The 23,467-nt window shown below is 36.1% G+C and overlaps 1 protein-coding gene across 1 annotated transcript; it reads right to left on the bottom strand.

Moving 5' to 3' along the window:
- Positions 1-3,429: 3,429 nt before the first annotated feature.
- On the bottom strand, positions 3,430-6,813 carry LOC306847051 (cholecystokinin-like). The gene is made up of 3 exons (XM_079380792.1): positions 6,775-6,813; positions 5,721-5,971; positions 3,430-3,875 (listed from the first exon to the last, which is right to left on the bottom strand). Exons 2-3 carry the CDS (start codon positions 5,968-5,970, stop codon positions 3,745-3,747), a joined length of 381 nt encoding a protein of 126 aa, XP_079236918.1. The 5' UTR covers position 5,971; positions 6,775-6,813; the 3' UTR covers positions 3,430-3,744.
- Between the last annotated feature and the right edge of the window lie 16,654 nt (positions 6,814-23,467).

Raw genomic sequence — 23,467 nt, 5'->3', positions numbered from 1 at the left:
AAAAAAAAAAATCTTTTTTTTTTTTTTTTTTTTTTTTTTTTTTTCAAAATATATTTTCAGAAGAAAGTAAGTCATGCTGAAAAAAATCATACTGAGATCATTTACATGTTGTTTCAAATCTGTATTTCTTTTTTCTGCTGAGCACAAAAGAAGATATTTTGAAAAATCTTGGAAGCTAAACAGTTAAACAATATGGACAAAAAAATAGTGGAAATCACTGTGTATAACCAAAACTGTTTGGTTATACACATTCTTACATTCTAAACATTCAATATCCTCTTTTGTGTTCAGCAGAGGAAACAAATGCATAAAATACAAAAAAAGACAAAAAATACAGTAGAAATGAATGGGAACCAAAACTGTTTGGTTTTAAACACTCTTGAAAATATCATCTTTTGTGTTCAGGAGAAGAAACAAATGCTTTAGAATGGTTTAGAACAACATGAGAGTGAGTAAACGATGAGAGAATTGTAACTTTTATCTTAATAAAAACACATATGCAGATGGTAGTTTAAAGTGTTTTTTTAATTCATGCTGATCTCCTGATTTGCCCTGTACAATCTCATGTGACATGCATCCTGTACAGATGGTGCTGATTGAATGTAACCTTTGACCTCACTTTGACTTCCCAGTGCACATGCAGGAAGGAATAAATCAACAAAAACCAAATGAACTAGAAAATCTGCGGTCACCGGTATGGTTCATTCACGATGAATTAGAACTAAGTACAGTTATCACACTTGATGTGTATTTTTCGAGCTGAGGGTATTTCCAGGGTATATGAATATGTATCGATCCGGGATCAATGGTGTTCTGTTCCTGCTTTCGGCATTTATAAAATAAATTTTCCCCAGTTGTCTGCTGGTTTTGAAGGTTGGTGTATTGATGCTAGCAGATAGGATGTGCAGCACAAGGTTTAATCACCCACCTCAAACCCAACTCTCTTTTCCTCCGTTTCTCTGTGTATCTTGTCTATACCTTTTTTTATAAGACAAATCTTTAATAATGAAGTGACAATTGTAGGTTTTCATTTGATGAGTGGGTGAATAAATTGAGGGTTATTGGCTACATGGATAGACTGATTTAAGAAAGTGCTGCTGTCTTGCTGGTTTTCAATGTAAAAAAGCGAGTGCCTGTATTTGTCATGCCAAGAGTTTTTACTGATCAACTGGAAAATGTTGGAGAGCACTAATGAGCTCTGAGCACTTGTGTTTATAGCGATTTTATTCTCTTTATTTATTCATTTACCTTGTTTTGTTGTTTCATGTTATTTGAAATATGTTCTAATGTGCTGTTTAACACCTGTTTCATAACGTTTTTTAGATTTAGTTGCTCTCAGGTAATGATCGTACAAGGGAAGAGCTTTTAGATTAGTGACTACGCAATAATGCTTTTATTTTCAAATAAAAATAAATGCAGAGGGGAAAAAATGTATGCTTCTTGTCTGTCGATGCCCATAATAACTATCACTAGAGGGCAGTGTGTCCTCACTCATTTGTTTTCCTTCCTTATTTGCACAACACCGCCGATGGCAATTACAAGTAAAAATTTGGACTTTCTTGACTGTGTATGTCTCTCATTATATATATATATATATATATATGCTTTCAATAAGGGTCCATAATTAAATGATTCAACGGAGTTATGAGTTCAACTTGTATGAATCTACAATTTAACTTTTAAGGAGCTTACTTTTAAGATAGTTTTGATTTATTTAACATCTTGGTAACTCTGTTATTCCTCTACTTCCATTTCAGGACTTATCGTGTTAAAACAACCGTTAAATAGAAGCAAAGGTAAACTGAGGCAATTGTCAGGAATCAGGTAAGCAGGTTTAAATGTTAATTTTCTCGCGTTTGTTCGGAATAAATGATTCTCTCCGAGATTTTGTTTGGAATTGCATTTGCGTTTTTTTTATATATCATGCAGGTTTTGGACTTGGCTTCATAGTTTTGGTCTGTCAGAATGTTTCCTCCCTTATCTGAAACGTGAATAGGTTGCATTTCTCCTGTAACACAACTGTTTGGTATTGGTTGTTTGTACAAGTACAAGACAAAGGTGAATGGGAGCAATTTGTTATCCCAGACAGGATGGCGACTAACCTAATTTCAGTTCTTGCCTACTTCAGACATGCTCTCCAAATTAAGTGTCTAAAGAAAAAAAAGAAATAGCTGGGTTTTCATGGTAATTGCCATGGGAACAGGACTGGAATTATTTCTAGTATTTCTCATAAACCACAGAGATGAATAAGCCCAAACAGTAGCATTTAATGTCCTGAAGCAGGTAAGGCATCATTTGAAGATGTTTCTTAGATTAGACTCGTATAACTATTTTACGCACTGCCTTGGAGGCAAATCGATTAAGAGATGTTTTAGGGGAAAAAATCCTCAATTATATCATGAGATTTTCATTAGAGAATGTTAATCTCTGGTCACAAATAAGTAGCCATGTTTTGGTTTGTCCATTTGCGTCATCCAACCAGACACAAAATAACAAACAATTTCTCATCATTTTAAATGAGGCCAAGAAGTCAAGCTAAGGTACCAAGAATCTAACCAATGGGCCCAATGAGAAAGTTTTACCATAGTGTCCCCAGTGTTCATTGTTCCTGCCCAGCAACAGTCCAGACTCCAATAACTTTATTCCCATTTGACTAAATAATGACAAGCTGAAACCAATCCACTGGTCTAATGTGATGTAATACGTCTTCAATGTTGGATTAGATCTATAATTGAGGGTTTGATACAATTAACATCCGTTCTTATTGGCTAGTATTTGATTACAGCTCAGTAGCATTTCACCTTTATTAAGGGTCAGTGGAGGAAAAGGTTGATGTTTTTAATATGACAGTTCTGTCCAGCTCTTGGGCATCTAAATATTGCCTAATTATAGTAGACGGTGACGTACGTGTATGTAGCGGCTGACCAGTCTGAAGACATATGCCATTTCCACTGCAGCTTGATGGTTGGTCTGTTATTATATAGAGAGGTCTATTGCATCTGTCTGTCTTCCAGACTATTTCCGTCTCTGTGTGCCTGTCAAACGGAAATCTTTACTCTTGGACAGTGTATGAAGCTCAGTAAATCCCTTCAGTCTGCCTTGAAGTATAAGAAACCTTCTACCCTCTCTTTTCTAACTCTTTCCACTTTCTTTGTATTTGTCTTAGTAGAGCATCTGAATAATTCAAATGGTCTTTTTTTTAACCAGAAATTTTTCCACTGTCTCCACTTAATGTTCCTTTAAAGCATTTCCTCCATTAATTCATTTACTCATGTATTGATTTTTCACTTTCTTTTCAAGCAAAAAGGCTTCCTGACAAAGCAGTTTGAGCCGCAAAGTCTTGTTAAGCCATTTGTCAAGCACTTTCTTCTATTAAAGCGAGTTCTTGTGGTTGCGAGCTGTTTTAATGGACAAACTGCCAGAGTCTGTAGGATTTAAGGCCAAAGTTGAATGCTGACCTGATTTATTGAAAACTGTATTTTCATGAATCTGACAAGCACATCAGCTTAATGGTTCTCTATATACAAAAACCACTGCATGTGACAAATAAAATCAAATAAAACGACAAGACTGAAAAACAACAACAATACTTTGAGACTTTTTTTGTCTTTTTTGTAAAATTAGGCATGTGTATATTGCATTATACTGGTTTCTTAACAAATGTACATTAGAATAATAATAACAATAGTAGTAATAAATATACTCTTTATTTGTAGATGAGGAAACAGGTGATGTATATGGATTTTATGATGAGTATTCATATTCCTCAGCACTCCGGCGGCCAAAATCCATCCAGCCCATGTAATCCCGATCTTTTATCCGGTGGTTAATGCTGTTTGCTCTGTTGTTCATGGAGGAGTTGCGACGAACAGAACCTAGGAGGGAAAGAAAGAAAGAAGTTAATGCAAAATCTCTTAACATCCTAAATGTATAACCAGTAGTGACATGGTCTAAATATGTATAAGTAGAAAAAAAGTGGATTTCTATATATACACGTCTCTGGATTTAGTTCCATTCAAACACTTACAGTATAAATAATCACTTTTAGATGCAACTTTCTAACATCTCTTACATAAAACCTCATTCTAATTGGCAAGATATCAATGAAGCTGGCACTGTAGCCAGTTTTCTGTCACATAAATCATACTTAAGTGAGCGACTGATGATGTTAATGACAAAACGAACGCTTCAGGGCTGTTTCAAAAATATGTGAGCTCTTGCTTTTTATTAGATCTGTCAAAATGGCATTTAAACAGTCATGATTCTCTTGACTTGCTGTGAATTGTAATAATTATTTTTAATAGACGTGATTGGAAAAAAATGATGGAGTTAAGTGGCATGCTACTGTGTGTGGCAATGTTTGGGCAACGTTTCAGCTACATGCAGCATGTTAGGTGTCATTCAATCTGTTGTCAAGGGTGTGATACTGTTTGCAGCAGATGGGAGACTTTTAACACACTATACATACTATCATTTCTTTGAAATTTGTACAAGTTGTAGACTTGTTGTGACATGCTGACATGTGTGAAGCTTGCACCTCCTACTCACAATTATTAAAAGGGAGAGAGAGAGAGCTGACCTTAGTGAGAAACTGAGTACGGTGAGAAACCAGGACTCTCAATAATGGGATCAGTTAGTTCCCACTACATACACACTGAATGTTTTCATCACGTACACACACATTTGTTGTTCTATCATGGTTTGGACATTCCATTGGCTTTTTTAAATACTGGGCTAATGATATTATCTGCCCCGCAAACCTAAATCTAACTCTTGAAGAAATCCTTTACGAATTTTAGATGTTATTTGTCTGTTTATTAAACTATTTTCCTTTTGGAGAGCATAAATGCTCCCCAATTTTCAATTGAGTTCCTTGTGGGAATATTTGGTCACTGTAATGTATGAAAAACCTGATCCACATACAGAAACACACATTACAGGTGCTCCTTGTTTACAATTTAGTGTTTAATAAAATGTCATGTCACACTGAGCTTGCATGTTCAGAGGTGCAATTCCCTGTTCCTGCGATTAGGAATGATAATAGATCTCCTTTGAATAGGAGACACCCTAATGAGTGGTTATGCAATTTAATGGTGCACACCTAACCCAAAAATATCCGCCCCTCGTACACCTCGGGCATAAACATGCTTCACTTGGCTGTGTTTGTGTTTGTCGATGCCCAGCAACGCTAACCTGGAGCTACTGTATAGTGCGTGACAAAGGTTTTCCTTTCATTATGCAGAAACCAGTAGTTTCATGTAATGATTTTACCTGCTTGTTTGTCATTTTACCTTCCTGTTGTTCTCCTAAAATTGAACTTGCTCTAAATGTGTGTAGCACAATTTTGAAAGGAAATGCTGAGGTCATTTCAAATGAAGGCAAAAGAAACACTACGTTCATACACAAGGACATAAAAAATAAGCATGAAAGTCAAACAGGAAAGGGCGAGCAGAAGAGATGGAAACTAAGAGAAAGAGCAGAATGAAATGAATCTTGATCAGTTTGTCTGCTGCTTCTCTTTCCAGCTCTTCCTGTTGTCCGTTTGTGTATGTATGAGTTAGTTTCACTGTTACTCATTCTGTGTTTCTGTCCTGGTTACTATGCAGAAAACCAAGCATTTGCTGAAGCTCTGTTTTTTTGTTTGTTTTCAAGACGATTGAAAACCATTGTCATTCTTTCTGTCATTGTGGATCATTGTTGGTGGTTCAAGTGTCACTCACCTTTTTTGGAGATGAGTTTGGCCAGCAGTTCGCTGAGGTTGGCACGGGTGTCTTGGTCTGTGTTGCCTGCTGGCTGCTGTTTGAGGGTGAGGCTGGTGGAGCGGACGACCCGGTGGTGCCCACTTAAACTGGCGTCCAGCTGCGAGGGGAGAGGGCTGTCATCAGTGTCAGGGGAAGAGGAGCTGGGCCGACCCAAACAGGAGACAGAGAGCGCAGCCAGGATCACACACACGCACACCCCGCTGTTCATCCTGCAAATGCAAACGAGAGGAGGAGCAGAGAGAGGCAAGCATGTTAAAAGAAATCCTTTGGAGAGACTTCCTAATTTTTTGCTGTCATACGATTTTATGCATTTTCTTTTTAAATTGTTTTATAAAGTGTATGATTATTAATATTAAATGTATGTGCATTTTTTTTACTTCTGTAAAATTTCATGTTAATTTCTTTTTAAATGTTATTATTTTTATTATTTCTAATATTAAATGTATGTGCATATTGTTTGTTTTTACTGCCCTACAATTTAATTTTTTTTATTTTTTTATTATTAATATTAAATGTATATAATTACTTGTATTGTTTACTGATATACCGTTTATTTCATTATTAATTTTACTATAAATATCACATTTTGATTCTTATTTTAATTTGGTTTTAATTATGCAAAATTGTAATTTACGTAATTAAGTAAAAACAACCTGATTTGTCCTTTAAATTTAAATCAGTTATTAATAAACAAATTTATTTGACTATAAAAGAAAATAACTAAGAAAATATAGTTATTTAATGTAACAAATTAGCTTTTTTTTCAGCCTTTTTGTGAACTCGGTGTAAATGATGAAAGACATTTTAAGTATATAGATAGAAAGTATTAAGTAAATAATTTTAGAAAGACATGGAAAGTTATCAAACACCGTTTAAAATTATATTTGTTACTCTAATGATTGACTCTAAATTTAAAGGAAGGATAGATAGATAGATAGATAGATAGATAGATAGATAGATAGATAGATAGATAGATAGATAGATAGATAGATAGATAGATAGGATCTCTTACCTTATTCTGTTTTGTGAGCTTGGAGGAGAATGAAAGTGGGTATTCTCTGGAAGGAGGGAGAGAGGCACTTATATACCCAGCTGTGACGTGCGCACACACATGCATTCACTCACACACGTACACAGACATGCACACACATGGAAAGTGTTTAAGCATACATATGTACATCATACTATTTTTGCATCTGCTTTTTCTTAGAATCACAGATTTGTTCTACAATTCTTTTTTTCTTTTAATTATTAAATTGTTCTATTTAACTGTTTTAATTGTCATTCCTGAATTTGGCGATACTTTAATCCAAACTCAATTCCACAGAGAAAGCCAGCATAACAGGTTTAAATATCTGCAACAACTGAGGATCAAGAGTCAAGGGGAAAGGTCTGGAAGCTAACTTCACCCATATCTGTGTGGAAAAACCAAACATGTAATTTGTATGCCATTTCAGTGTGTTAGATATGCTGGCCATTTCAGCTCTTGCTGTGTAAGTGGTACCAGCTTCACCTGTAAAGCTGATATAAAGCCACCCAGCTTTATATCAAGCCGATGTAAAGCTGCTTTGACACAATTTGCATTGTTAAAAGCGCTATAAAAATAATATTGACTTGACCTGCACTCTCTGTCCAGGTGTGGGCCAAAGTAGACACACAAGTGTCTAAATCTAATAGTAATACAAAATGTTGTGAGTCATTGACAAAAACAGCTGCAGCTATCTTTAAACAGACTTTACATAACTCAAGTTACAGCTTTACGTATAGAACTTTATGGAAGTGTTTCAGCACCAGTTCTTTTACACTTAGTATGATGTAAACACCTGTCTCAAGGCCATTTTCTTTTTAGTTCACTGTATCTGTTTTCTTCTCCCCTTTCTTTGAAGTCATTCTTCCAAGACTTCTTTCTTTATCTTCTGCCGTCACACTACATTTATCAACCCTTGTGCGCAGAACGGAAATGGTGTTGGACAAAAAATCAAACTGATTCATTTTGAGATAACCTGCATGATCAATAACAATTGATCCCTGTCATTTGCATAGTAATGGTAACAGTGTTTCCTGCATGAACTTCGAGGAATATTTCACCAAAAATGAAAACTCTGTCGTCATTTACTTACTCTCATGTCGCTCCATATGACTTTCTCTGAAGAATATCCAAGTTTCACTATAATTTATCAAGCTGTTAAGCTTCAAAATGTGAAAGCAAACACCATAAAAGTATCATTTTATGGTGTTAGTTTTGTCATTTTGGAGATGATGTTTTTTCTTCTTGCTGTTTTGTACCTTGGACCTTGATGTGCTCAAACACTTTCATTATAGAAAAGCTTGGCCAAAAAAACATGAGAAAAAAAAAAAGTGGTACATCTTGTCTGCCATGTCTCTTATTCTTGGCTGTCTATCCCATCCTTTTTGTAGCTCTTCTCATATTTGACATCTTTTTTTAAAGCTTTTATGAGGTGACAATTTAAGTACTCATGGGGTACTTTAATTTGTTTTCACAACAGCTGTGAATGAATACATCTCTGTCTGTCCACCTGTCTCTCAGTCTTTCTCCCTCTCTCCATTTCTCTCTCCCTCTCATGGTTATCGGGGTGTAACATTTGTGTGGTCGGTGTGGGAACACTTGCGTGGGAGGTGCTGTGAAGCATGAGAATTGATTGGCTGGCGTGTGGGAGGTGTTTGTGTGATTGGAGCTCGTTGTAGTGTGAAAGCAACCTGCACTTCAATTTGCTTGACTTCTTTACTCCAGGTGAGAAGGATGGTCACACATGAGATCCACTCGCAACCTGTGTTAGATGAGGAGATTTTTATAGCAAAGTTCATCAAGACTTTTAGTCCAGAGTTATTTCCCACTTCCATCGCCTTACACAACAGAGTCAAGGCTCAAGGGGTTTTATCGATCAGAGGTGTGGCTAAAGTTTGAATCTGGCTTGCAACGTTTTCCATTCACCTCTCTTTCCCCTTCATTACCTGTTCTATTCTTATTCCTCTCAACAAAAATGGCACAATGGCTAAAATTAGGGAATAAATTACAGGCAATAAATATTTAGTAAAGCCAGAAATGATTACTCGCAGGAATAAATTAAATGTAAAAAATATTATTAAAATAGAAAACAGTTATTATAAATTATAATAATATTTCACAATGCACACTGTTTTACTGTATATTTGACCAAACCAAATGTTGCCTTGGTAAGCACAAGACACTTATTTAAAAAAAAAAAAACAACCTTAAGTTAAAGAATAGATTGATCAGAAAGTTTTGCCATGATCAGTCGTGTCAAACAAAGTGCTGTGCAAATCATCACTTCAATCTTTCTCTAAACGGGCTCGTTTGCAACCGCAGTCCATGCAGAAATTCTGCCTGTCGCATTAGCTGATCCTCATCGTGTTTTATTCTGATCGGTGTCTGTCATGACAGGGTCATCTCTAAATCGAGGGCTAGGAGGTTAAACGGCAGATGTAATTGTGCTCACCTCACAGTCTTCTGGAAAGAAATGAAACCAGCGCCATTACCAAAGATCATTTCAGAATAATTGAGGATGACCTATGTAAATCTATGCTTCTTATAAGATGGCTAAAGTTTTCACTGCACACATGAATGAGTAATTTAAAGCTGTTTCTCTCTTTGCTGCTGTCCCTCTCTCTGTCTGTAATTACATACTGGGGGCATGTCAATTAATGACACTTAATTACCACATTTCAGACCAGAAAAGACCAAGTAAAATGTCCATGTTACTTACAGATGTTAGCCGTGAAGGGAGAGGACCAAGCAAAATTGACAGACTTATGTCTTATGCAAGATCTTATGAAATCAAAGAGTTTTGTAGACACATATGCTAGTGTTCTCCTGAAAATTACATTCTTTCCTTTCAGTGGAAATGGACCAAAAATATTGATAAGTCTAGCACTCTCATTCAGAATTGTCCAATCAAATACTCAATAGAATGAGAAAGTCCCTCCCTCCCCCTACTTCTAGCATTAACAAGTATGTCAATGGCTGTGAAATGTAAAGGGTTTTGGCTTTAGTTTATGACAAACCCTTTCAAATCCCTCCCAAATGTCCTGCTTCAACATTAATGCAAGAAAGAAAACTGTGCTGTCCATTTAATGGGCTATTTATGTTTTTAAGTGGGACTGTGGAGATATTAATAAGCAAAAAGAAAGTTATTCACTCAGAAAATGCTTTTATCCCCCCCCCCCCCCCAAAAAAAAAAGAAAGAAAGAAAAAGACAAAGTCCTTTTAAGGCAAGTTATTTTATTACAGCCATCTTTGAAACGCATCTGGCAACAAATTTCAGTCACGCAAGTACAGCTTCTATCTCACTGAATAGGAAACATTTACATTACATTTTCCAAAGCTGTTCACCAAGCTTAAGATTAAATGTCATATTTGAAATCACCAACTGTCATACATTTAGTTTCTTATGCTAAAATAGCATTAAAATGCTTGTTTTTTTAGGCTAGACCAGCCAATGCGAATCTAGTCATGCGCATCTCAGAGCACTGGCCCTGTGTCCTAATGTTCATACTATCCATCCTAAATAGAGATCAGAATAAGTGTGTCCCAAAGCATAGTGTGTTTGTAAAGAGTATGTCAAAAGTCCCTCATGGTCTACTATTTCAGGTAGACTTTTGAAGTGTGGATTCCTGCTCACTCTAATGGCTAATATTGCCCACAATCTATTGCGCTTTGGTGAAGGATTTGGTTCAGAATTACAAACATGGCGGATGTGCACGACTGACGGTTATAAGAGAGGTGATAAAGGCGTTTAAGTTACTAATAATCAACATTTAAAACATGGTGAACATGTACTTAACATTATGCATTTAATATTATCAGTTATATTTTATCTGCAATTATGTTATGTTTTAATACTACAATTTATTGCTTCTGTTGTCCTCATTTGTAAGTCGCTTTGGATAAAAGCACCTGCTAAATGACTAATACTAATAAAACAATGTGAACTTTTATAAACATCCGTTTGGCCATTATTATGCCAAAAATATGAGCAGAGTTCTCATGCTGATGGCAGATCAACATGCTACTTTATTTCTCTCCAATACAGTAGTGAAGTTAAATGAAAAGAAATGTGGAGGATGGTAACTGTGACGAGATGATTGACAGGCCAGTTTACAGTGACAGGGATGTGGCAGAGCGGTCCGTTAAAAACGTAATTGTATGACATGATAGTATGTCCCAAAGCTTGCCTACTCTTCTACCACACACTCAAAAGTGTGTACTTTTTCTTCACCAAAATAGTACTTTAAGGGAATAGTACAAGTCTTGGGACACAGCATGGCTGTTTCAATAGCAACCAGAGCTTCCAGTGGCAGCTGCAGTGACGTGGTGACTTTACCAGTTAGTGATCTGTATTTAGAAGGCAAGATAATTACAACATATTGCACTTTTTATAAGTATGAGTGCACCGTCTTTATATAAAGTCGCTGAAAATGTACATTGCATTAATTTCCAAGATCTCTGGGAATTGAACCCTTCATTTGAGCTTTGCTAGTGTCAAATTTAACCATTTCATCTACAACAACTCTCAAATAGCTGAAGGATCAAGGCATAAAGAGAACAACAGTTCAATGTGACAATAAAACACACTGCCTGATGTCACAGTGATAAAGCATATACAATGTCATTTGGTAAACACTAAATAATTCACAACTAAACAAATGTATGTTTTTATGTGCAACTCTCTCTCACTGTTACAAACCCATTGAGATTTAAATGAATAAAAATATATTACCTTTCTGTTTACGGATTCCTTGATTGTAATGATACTCCATGGCGGCTGTGTTTCATTTATCTTTAACTTTTAAATGGTTAAAGCACATGCTTGTGATAACGAAATCTGCGTTGATAAGGGGAACAAACTCATTTAACTTTTGTCTGCAATCACCAATTTGGTCCAATGGGAAATGCCCCGGAATTACTATGACGCCACTGTAATTATCTTTGTGTAGGGTGCTGTATAAGAAACTGCATCCTATTTTGCAGTGTTTTATTGTGTGATTTACCTCTAGCTTTGCCAATAACACTTGAAGCAGGGTGAATTAGGACTGAAGAGCCAGCTGGGTTGTGCTGAAAGAGGCACCTGTCCTCCTCCTCATCGGCATTGCAAAAAGCAAGTTAACGAGAGGATAGATTGACAATTATCAAATCGGGTCCCTGCGAGGTTGTTTGTATAAATCTGCTGTATTTTTGGTAGGCAGAGTATTGATTCTGTGGAGTGGGGAGGATTTCGATTTTGATTTCAAAGTTAATATTAATAGACACATTAATATACTGGCCGTTTTGGACCATCTCAAAAAAAGAAAAAATGAAAAACAGCACTGATGCCTTTAAATCTCAAAGCTTGTAAAGGCAATTTCAGCAGTTTAAACTTCACTGGCCTTTTACAGACTTTTTTTATGAACTCCCCGTGGTTAAATTCATAATTTCGGCGAGTTTAGTACAATGACAAAATCTCTGCAATGAAAATTACTCTTTGTTTTCCTGGCCAGCTAAGAGGTTGCATGAGTTTGCCATAGGGGATTCATAAAGTATCCCTATCTATCAGTCTATGAATATTTAATAATGCCGAGCTCCACCACCCAAACAAAATGCATTGCAGGTTTTCCCTTCTCTGCAATGTCTGAATATTTATTTAAAGATTTTTCTCTTTGTCCCTCAACCGTTATATTTTATATATTGTTAGGATGTTGGCTGAATCTAATTAAAACCATTATCCTAGGAGGTGTTAAGATGTGTTAAGTCGTCTTTAAAAGGTGCAGGAAGTCAATGATATTGATTGAAGCCTCTGGCTAATAAAAGGGATTGCGCTACTTACTATAAGCATACATAAATTTCGTAAGTCAAACAGTAGCAAATCGCATCTTGCATATGCGCAACCAAACAGTCTTGCACGTTCTCATGCCCTTTTGTGGAAGATTCAGGCAAAGCCTTGATAAACTTTGTATTATCACACAAACTTAAAACAAAGAGAAATACCTTACAGTAAGTTTTTTATCTGTCACTTCAGATTTCATATTAACTTTCATATAGTATAAGTATATTTGGCACATAGTAATGATATATAATAGTCTATATTAAAAATTGTTTTTAAAAAATCTGAAGATCCAAGAAATAGCTTTGAATTTGAGGAAAGAATGCACACAAAAACTTATAAATAAATAAAAATGCTTCTGGCTCTTGAGTCAATCAATCATGTGTCTAAACCTGACAACCACCAGCATTAAATGTCTATACAAGTTCCCAACAGGAGATCCATGTAATAATATGTGCAATTTCCAGATACTACATCGACTTTAATGCCTCAGCAGTATACTTTTCCCATTACCATCAGTGAATAGGGTTGAATCCCAAATCACAATTGCGGTGTCATTATGATGAATTACCCCCCAGCTTGAATAAGTTTGACCTGACAGGCAGCTAAAGGGCTTGCATAGGATTTGGGCAACAATCAGATGCTTGGTTTTAAAATAAATGACAGCCAATTGTGTTAGAGTTTCCAAGGGGCTTTCAATTAATCAGGCTTTTGATATAATAATGAAGGGATGCGCCTGTAAACACAAAGGGAACGCTTGAGTGAAAACTCCAGAGGAGGATGTGAAGTGGATCAAATCATGACTCATTCTCATGCCAATATCTGTCCACAAGCAGCTAACAGAGATCTCAGGAGAAAAAAAACTCAATGTTCTTAAACTCATTTACCTCAGCCGTATATTAACAATACAGGTATACAAGGCTTTTACCAGCTCTTCATGTATTCTGCTTCAATCTGCTCTTAGATTTGCACTTTTTATCTGCACTGTCTGACAGGTTTGTCTTCCTCTTGTTAATTATATTTAAAAAAATCTGAATTTCCTAAGTTACAGTAGCTTTGTATTTGTGATTCAAAACAGGAAATCCCCTGCAGAGTCGGGCCATGTGAGGAAGTCCAGCCTATACTTGAAGCGCAATGAATTCAGTCTCACCGGAGATGAATCCTTCTATTTATAAGTATCAATTAGTGAGACCCTTAATCGATAATAACTCTTAGTGCACAGTTTGACCCCCTCTGAGAGTGCTTTGATTGCCACATAAATGACTCAATATTCTGAGACTCTTGTAAGAGCAGTTCATAAACTTCTCAATACAAGTTAAAGAATGCATAAAAGGCATAGTATATCGGAAAGATTTTACAAATTTAATTATTTCTACAATTTCTGAATGTGATCAATTGGTCTGCCAGCTTCATTAAAAATATATATGCTTAGCTTTAAAAATACCTTGAAAGAAATAGCCTACATTCTTTATGACGTATTGATCTGATTGAAGGAAACCCGCATCCCTGGTGTGAATGCCATCCCGGTAATGGCTTCATTCCAGGGTCTCTCTTAGGGGACAGCGAGTCAGATACGCAAGGAAGATACAATGGGCATATGCTGAATTATGAATGAATCTGGGCTCCATGAGAGATGTAATATTGCTTTAAAATAGGGGGGTTGGTAACAAAAGCAGCATGGTCAATATAAGCCAAACGGATTTTGAATTCAACTTCCCAAAAAATTAATAATTGCAGAATAAAATGTTGCATGATTGTTATAGGTTAAAAAAAAAAAGTTTTCTAAAACCTTGTGGCAGAGAATGATGGTGCTCCTGGTGGGAAATGGAAAGAGAGAGGAAGACAGATGAAATGAGGATGTTTTCTGAAGGAATGGGCAGATATTCATGGAGTTTCATTGTATTTCAGTCTTCAGTGAATCGGAACAATATGCATGTATGACACGCCAGTTAATATGTAAAAGCATTTCAAGAGTTTGTGGGAAATTGCCACTATTTTCCATGCCAACCTGAAATGTCTGAGAGCATTTTAATGTACATTACTCTCAAGGAATGTAGAAATGTACAAACATGGAGTATTTTGCACTTCAGTGCTCTGAAACAATTCTCCAAAAAATATTTATCAAATGATGTCATTCCCTAACCAGTTTGTGTCTGATTTTGCATTTGTCCAAGGGACCTTTTTTAGACTTACAGGGAATTGCAACTATATACTCACGTCTAGACTAGATCTCCTAAAATACAACCTGCTTTCCTACCTATTGTCTCTCTCATTCAATAGTCCATAATCTTCTGTAAAAGGCTTCAATTATTAATGGCAACCTAGCAAAACAAATGTCAATGTCAAAACCGATTGTACATTGTTGACACAAGTGATAGGCCCTTATTCAGGATAATTGGCCCCTTGGTGTTTGAATAGTGTGCTTTATCAAGGGCAGTGCTTAGTAGATTATGAATGACTGCTATTATCACACAAGGCTTTCCTGTGTATAGGGAATTGTATTAATTGATTGTTTGAGATTATTGTATACATTGCTCTCCTGTTGTAAATGATGTAAATATCATACAATTATTTATCAACATCAGTTCACATGTCTATCTTTTCCTAGAAAGTGCTGAAGGTAAACTGATCGGTAAGAGTAAGCATGTTTGGTTTGCAGGAACACAAGTAATGCATCTCAGAGTAGGTTTTTTTTCTTACATTTCTCTCAGTTGTTTGACGTCGAACCAACAAGCAGGTGAGCTGGTTTAATGCATTTTTTTTGTTCAAATAGGCCTACACTGAGAAAAAAAAGATTATGGTGTAGCCATTTCCCAGCATACACCGAAGCATGAATAATTAATATGAGTGGTTGGGCTGTTTGCCAGTTTCATTTATACTGTTGTTGCTGATTCTGTTAAGTTTAGTAGCATGACACTTCTTGTCTTGTGATGTCAGGATGTATCCCTATTTCTTTCTAAATTAAAAAGGATCATATATGAAAACATATATAAATGATCATAAATACTGTATATGAATATCTGTATATGAAACCGGATTTATGCGTATCTTTAATGACACATTCATGTATAGATAATTAGGGAGTAATAATACTGACGTCACACCAAACCATAGATCTCTCAGCGACAAACTTATAATTATAAACAGAGTGTAAAGAGCCCTACACTCATGCATCATCTTCAAAGTCACCATCTGTGTGCATGCACACCTTAACCCAAAAAAAGCAATCAAGGGAATGTGTAATCAACAAACAATTTGGAGTGTTTCAGACACCCTTACTGAATATGTAATATGGAGTATGGTCTGATATGGAAAATCCAAGCCTGCTCTGGAATCATGGAATCTTGTCACATTTTGTTCTGCTGGGAGCAAGTTAATAAAAATACAATCTCTTCCCGTTGCTGGAATGAGTCACATTCAAAATCTAATTTTCAAATTCCCCCAGACACATGTCTGTTCATTATAACTTCCTGTGATACTTCTGAATAAATAAGGTGTTGAGCCCTTCTTAGATCAAATACAAAAGCACAAAAAGACTGAGAAACTGTTGTAGATTATTTTGACCGTTCAGGTAAATACTGCACCGCATAAAGTGCATCAAAATACTGTAACAAATATCAAATCAGCTCAAAGATGGAATGAATGCTATGGCCACTTGCTCTAGTAAATGCAAATAACATGGAAAAAAACCCTAATAATATTGAAGTTGTATTCAAAGTAAAATATTAGATACTTTTAAATCCACTCCACTTATATATAATAATGTAAAAACAAATTTCACTCAGAAATTGCTAGTATATTTCACAAATAATTACAATCGAATCAAAAGAAAAGAAACATCCGGTAACAGAATTAAATATGAAATTTTGAATGACTGAAATTTTCTTGTAAACCACTCCAATAATCTTTATCTACAGCTACAAAAAAATAAATAAAAAATCATTTTTTACAATGTAGTTGAATGCCTCTTACAGATGGTTTTCAGATTGCTCACTGTCTAATTACACAAGGTACTTTCCTCAAGCAGCATATACTGACAAGGATCTGCTTATTTGGATCCTCTAATGGTGCTCTCATCAGGGTGGAAGTTTGTGGTTGGGACAGAAGTCGATTGGGAAGTGTGTTATCCCTTGGGGAATTGTGTTTATTTAGTGGCTGATTATGTAATCAGATGGACAGAAGGCACATTACAAGTCATGAAGTCTTCTAGACGTTTCTGTATTTCTTTTATTATTATTTATTTAAAAAAATGTAATGTGTATACGATGTATGATGGGATTTTTATCAAATTGTAAAAAGTATCAAGCTGTCTTCTAAAAGTTTTTTTTTTTTTTTTGTATTGTGTTATGTTGAAATATCATGAGAAGAATCCAAATAGGATCCTTCAGGATTAGTTCTAAATTATGATATCTTTTTTTTTTTTCTGGATGAGATGCATATGTAGTGCCATTTGATTTATCATTAGACAAATCTAACTGTGTCAGTCAAACATAACCGATATTCAGATATAGGACAGAGCCAATAAGATTGTTGTTGTTTTCCGGACTTATACAAGTTCAGGTTTTATCAGCGTCATCAGTCTGAATTCCTTTGAGGTGTAGATTCATGTTCAGTCACCTGTGAATGAGAGGTTCAGCTTATTGATGTCACAACTGGAGTGTAATTGAAAGAGTCTGAAATGAGGCACATATTCTTGGCAGTTGACTAAAATGTAAATGAGACAAAGCTCTGGCCACAGCGGGGACTTATGCTGAAGTGCATATAAACAAATCAAACACACTTTGCCCAGGACACCAATTGGTTTGAGGTTGTGTAAAATGTGAGTGTGTGCGAGTGACTTACATATGCATATGTATACACTCTGCTGTGCTTATACAAGTGTGTAAGTGCATGTGAGGCTGTCAGCCAATGTCTGCCCATATTAAAGTGCATGAGTGTTTGTATGTGTGTGTTTGAGGCTCATAAATATTTCATCCCTGGCAGGTCTTGCAGTAGCAGCAGATGGCTTGTCTGTTGCCTTCTTAATGTGCACCTGTACCCTCACCACACGTATTTAATTAAGCCATGCCTGGAGCATCTGAAATTCCCTTAATCTTTCCATCTCTCAGTGTTTTCTGTGGAATGATTTCTTTTCCATCATCACCATCTCTTATCTGCCCTTTCTTTATCAACGAATTAGATTAATGATCAGAAAAGCAAATGTAGAAATGGACTAATCAATAAACAGTGCCGGATTGACTCATATTAAGTTATCAGACTCGGAGTGCATGAGTCTGATTGGCTCGGTGGATGAACCGCCGGAGCTTTTGCCACAGAACAGTATCGACTGGGGGTTCAAGATGTTGTTGTCATGCTGGCATAAAGACTCAGACCTATCAGGTAAAGTCAACATGTGACATATTTGTTAGTCATTAATCACCTGTAATACACAGAGGGAGGATTAACTGAATAATCATTAAGCACACAGGAAACAGGAAGAAATGCATGAACACGTCATGCATGAGTACATAGTGACATTTCATAGTATTAGTAAGAGATGTAAGCACCCTGTTGTTCTGTTTGTAAGATTAAGTTACTTGGAAAAATAAAAACAAATACTTCATTATACAGCAGCGAGCAGCTGTTTGTGATCACCAATGTGACATATATGACCGGGGCTAGTTGTCACAATTATTTCTCGGTTTATATTTCCAGGGTTTTATTTTTTTAATCGACAAACTTTCTTGGCTACAAAGTTTGTTTATGTGTTTTGTAAATTCCTATGCCATGCACTTTAATGTTGATTGAATATTCATAGTGATGTCAAATAAAGCCTATTAATTGCTGAATTTTGTTTAGCAAAACATGTTGGCATTTTGCAACAACTTGTAGTTAAGCTGTTAGTTAAACTATAGTTAATTTAAACTTTTTTTTAGCTTATTTTAAACTTTTTGGGGAAAATATTTTGGTATTCTAATGTATTTGGTCTTTTAAGCAGCTGTATAATGATCACATTAGTTGATTGTTAAGTCAGAATGAGCCACAGATCATGTTTGTCAGACACAGACAGTCAGTTCATCCACTTCTCAAAACAGAAAAAAAATAATGCCTGGTGACCTGCGAGAATAAAAGAGTAACTATAGTAAAAATGTGTAAACACAAAGTATATTTGACATGAATAAAACACATTGTCAAATGATGTAGATTATGTTTTGTTTTCAGTGTGTATTTTAACACTTTTTTTACTTTCACTAGCACTTATGTGTAAACGACTGTTAACAAAATAAAGCTTACGGTTGTATGCCTACAACAAGTACTGAGCTTGAGCATTTAATTTAGCAGTATGACTACATCATGTTATGTATTCATTCTCTTGGCACTTATATAGAGAGAGAAATGATGGCTAGATGGATGGATGGATGTCTGAAATATTGAGTGTTTCTCTGTAGTACTTACTATAGTTTGGTCCAAAATTTCGCCCACATTCTGTCTTTCAACTTTGCTCAAAGATTTGACTTTGTACCCTAAACAAAGACATCTAAAATACCGCTGCTACACAAAGAGGAGAGAATGATAGAAAGAGAAAGAAAGAGACAGCGATAGATAAAAGTTTGCTATTTGCACTTTAACTTGCATCAACTTGACATGTTTAGACCCTCCTTTTACAGTTCCACTAGAGAAACTTCATCTCAGGGCAGCTATAGAAATGAGCCCACAAGAGCAAAGACTTCACAGGGTGATGCCTTGAAGAGTAAAGAGTGAGCTTTGAAACATTAATAATGGTTATTTCTGTCGTGAATATTGGAATATTAGTGTGTAGGAGGCTGACTGACAGTCTTCTCTGCAGATTCTTTATGTCAGTGTAGAAAAAGGCTAATTACTACGGGCTCTTGAGACATTCATGCTGTGGACCTCTCAGCCCTGTTTCTCACCATTTAAAGATCACTTAACAAGAGCGGATAAGAGGAAATGGAAGAGATCTTGGTTAGAGGAGTGAACATGAGGGTGTGGCTCTGCGTATGGTCCATTAACATGTCTATTAACACTCGCTCACCATTAATATTGTATACCAGAGTGGGAAAACCTGTCATTAGGTCATCGCAAACTGCCCAAAATTCTGGTATGGTAATCAAACCCATTGCTACAGTGTATCCAATTCTCAAAAAAGTGTTCTCGAACATCAAAAGACTGTAGTCTTTTTGTTATCTGGCCCCAAACAAGCGCAGATTTTTTAACTTTTAAGAAATGAAGCCTTTTTTTCATCTTCTCATGGTAATTTATTCATCATTCTCGTGTCTGACGTGTCACAGGGAGAGAGTTGGTTTTACCATGTGTCCCTCAGGCTTTAATTAGGGTCTTCATTCAGAACTTCTGTAGAAGCCTGAGAGAGGCCAGTATTTGCATTTCAAATGTTACAAATGTTACCCCTTCACATACGGCTCCATTGTTGCCCAATTTGGACAGTGGAAAGATTATAGGAAATGTGGATGTCGCACCTGTAAGGAATTAAGTTTATAATTCCGTTTGATATACTTTGATTGCTATTATATTCAGTGAATTTTCTGTCCAGCAAACTGTTGGTTATATAGGTATCTGTCATTTTTGAAGTCGTAGCATATTGCTGAAGTATTTCAAAGGATTCTGACAAAGTTTGATATAAATCAGCGCTGATTTCTGTGAAGGCACTGGAGATGAGACAGGAGAGAAAACAGCAAATACTGTCCACATCGTAAATCTGAGAAAATATTCTTGTGAGGATTTCACGCTGAGGAGTACGAGAGAGACATATAGTTGTTTAAGCTTATTCATTTTTAATGTCGCTCTTTGTAAATATTTGATGTCTTTGTCCCTGGGTTTGTCCAAGACGTTCTTTCACAGACACTAAGGGGTAAAACTGATGGACAACAGATGTGATGAATAGTAGAAGTGTTTTTTTTTTTTGTAGTTGTTTTTTTTTTTTTTAAGCAGACTGTGCTTATCTGGACTTTGTGGCCCCGTGTTTGTACATGATGTTGTGAAGGTAAATGTGTTGGAGGACAACTGAAGCCTTATTAGTGAAACTGCACAGTCACTCCAGCACTTATTGAACAATCTGAAAGAGAACGTTTAGAAATGTATTTATATTTGGATATCCCATCTGCAGGTCTGAGGGTCTGAAAATCTGACGTACAGCAATTGCCTAATCAATATTCTTTGGAATATTTGGCTGAAATGGGAGAAAGGGAAAAAAAAGTTATTACACAGGAAAAAAGACTCATGTTGTCATTTTGTAACAACATACCCTAACAGAGCATCTTGGGTAAGTGGCCACAGTGGGAACTTTACAAAAGCCATTACAAAAATGTATTAAAGAAATTAAAAGAAAAGGAAAATTTTATTTTTTTATTATTTTAGTTTTGCAGAAAAGAAATTAACTGGAAAATAGTAAGTGTTGTTACTAATTAATTACAAAAACTGTAATTGATACATTGTATAGAATTGTGTAGAGTATATAAAACAAAAGTGATGCTGGAATTTTAGTTTAAATGATACTATTCACACATACAGTGTGTTAAAGTTTCAGTGAAGCAAGCGCTGTTGAGTTTATGATTGGTTGTTGCTGCTAAACAACTGGCTATTACATAGTAAATACTTCTGGATTCACAATGCATGGTTTAGATTTATATCCCTGTGTTAGAAGTTGAACTTTACTTGGGGTTAAAAGCATTTTTAAAAGACAACATCCCAGGTTGCTCTGCAAAACGCACAAAGCTACTGGGCTGTAGTGGTAACAATCTCGCTTCTGATAACCAGCTTCAGTCTTTGACTATATATAATATAAAGAACTGCTTACCTCAGTGCCTGTGACAATTCTTACGACATTTCTCTGCCAGCAGTTAAATTTTAAGCTCCCTATAGGAGCATTTGAAGGACTTGACATTCTCATAGATTCACGCACATTACTGAAGTGACACCAAGAGTTATAGCTGTGGAGAAGCGTGTCACAAAAGTTAAACAAGTTAAATGAGCCCCAGCGCGTGCACCTGCTCTGCGTGTGTGACTGGTGGGGCAGAGTTGGGAACTCGCTGATCTCTACAGGAATTATTTTCAACCCTGAGGCTGTTTTCCTCAGTTTGTGTTACTGCCGTGGGGTTCAACACCACAGTAAACTCCTGCTGGGACACATTTGCAAAGCAGATTCCTCCATATCGACCTCGTCGTTGAATTGAAGAGGAGCTTTATCGAGGAACTGAGGTTTATTCCCCGTTTTCTCATTCTTTCCTTAAACGCACTTCCAGACATTTACTCTCACTAAATCACGTTTCTCTCTGCTCAACAACTTGTTGGACAAGTACATGTAAACAAGGGCGGATCCATTTTGTTAGATCATGCTGTAGCAGGGATCAACAGGAATTTTACGAATGTACTGTTTTCTTCTTGCTCAATTCTGGCCATAAATTAAAACCATTGTGTCAGCCAGCTAGATAACCTTGGTGACATTTCAACCAGTAATCACAACAAAAATATTCACTACAACACAAAACAAATGTTTACCAGGCACAGAACATGTACATGATCAACAAAGCATTGGAACGTAAAATGCAAGCACTGGCCCAATTGGCAAGTAACAGCTCCATCAACTGGCCTGAAACTACTGTTGATAAAATACATAGTTGAGTAAACTTCAAAATCTAAAGAGACATTTAAAAATCAGTAAAACAAATCCCTTATCCAAATTTATGAAAGTTATGGCAAATACATGCTTGGTTGCCTTCTTTATGCTGGATCCTTATTTTCTCCACTCTAAAAACAGCTATTAGTTTGTTCCCTTTTTGTAAAATTGTGACAAAATCAAAATCAGAAAACAGCACAAAAACACATGTAAACTTTGAACTTGTCTCAACTTATTTACTTATTCAATCGTTTCAATATCCATGTTAATTATCCATGCCATAAGTGAAATGGCTACTGTGAGTGCATTGTGCATTAAACTATTACTGAATGGATGGACGAGGAGTTCTTGCCCAGAATATAACCATACTAATTGTAGTGTTAATTATCTTGGATGCAAGTTATCCATGTGCCTTTACACGTTTTTTTAAAAATCTAGAACAACGGTGTTGAAGCTAGAAGTTGCTAAACACTAAACTAGCCCTTGCAGGAAGTTACCTCAGGCTAGTGAGAAAGAAAGAAAGAGAAAAAGAAAGAATCTGATGAAATAAGTGAAGCTAGAGGCATGAAGCAAACCTACAGCACAGACAAATGATGGGGCAACCTGTCCTTAAGGAGAAAAAAAATGACAGGTGTATGTTCCAAGAAACAGATGATAAGTTGTCTTTTCTTTCTTTAGTTCTAAGATAAAGTGTTATTAACCAAGCCATTTTTAGATAAGGGCAAGCTGGAACTTAAGTCATTGGTTAATGTATAATTAAGTTAAGTAATAATATTGAAGACTCTGTTTGAATCCCCATCAGAACCTTGTTCAGAAAAGAAGTGTTAGGAGCCAAAATTGTGCTTTTCTAACTGCTAAATAACTGCAATTTTGCTGTTACTCTGTGAGGTTTATGCAGACAGCTCGCCTACCAACTTAAGTCAGATGTAATTTATAGGCCGTGGTTCTCTATACATTATGCACACTTGAGCTGGTCTCAGTGGCAGTGTGGAAGGCACGGCTGGAGTCTCATTCGCCCTGAGCGCTGACCTGATCAGGCAGAGTGCAAATTGACCCAGTCAGATAATGCCATGAAGAAAAGAGACTCAATTACTCTTTCAGTATTTTGCCGAATTACACATCTGGAGCTCCTGCCAAATCAATATGCTTCCTGTCTTCGCTACTTGAATGATTTATTTTCTTACACTGAGGGTCAGAAAGCCCTGCTAGTTTGTTTGATTGCATTTGTGTGTCAT

This window comes from Barbus barbus, assembly GCF_936440315.1.
Source record: "Barbus barbus genome assembly, chromosome: 27".
Lineage (NCBI taxonomy): Eukaryota > Metazoa > Chordata > Actinopteri > Cypriniformes > Cyprinidae > Barbus > Barbus barbus.
The sequence above is the reverse complement of the archived record's forward strand: the minus strand, read 5'-3'. Positions and strand labels throughout refer to the sequence as shown.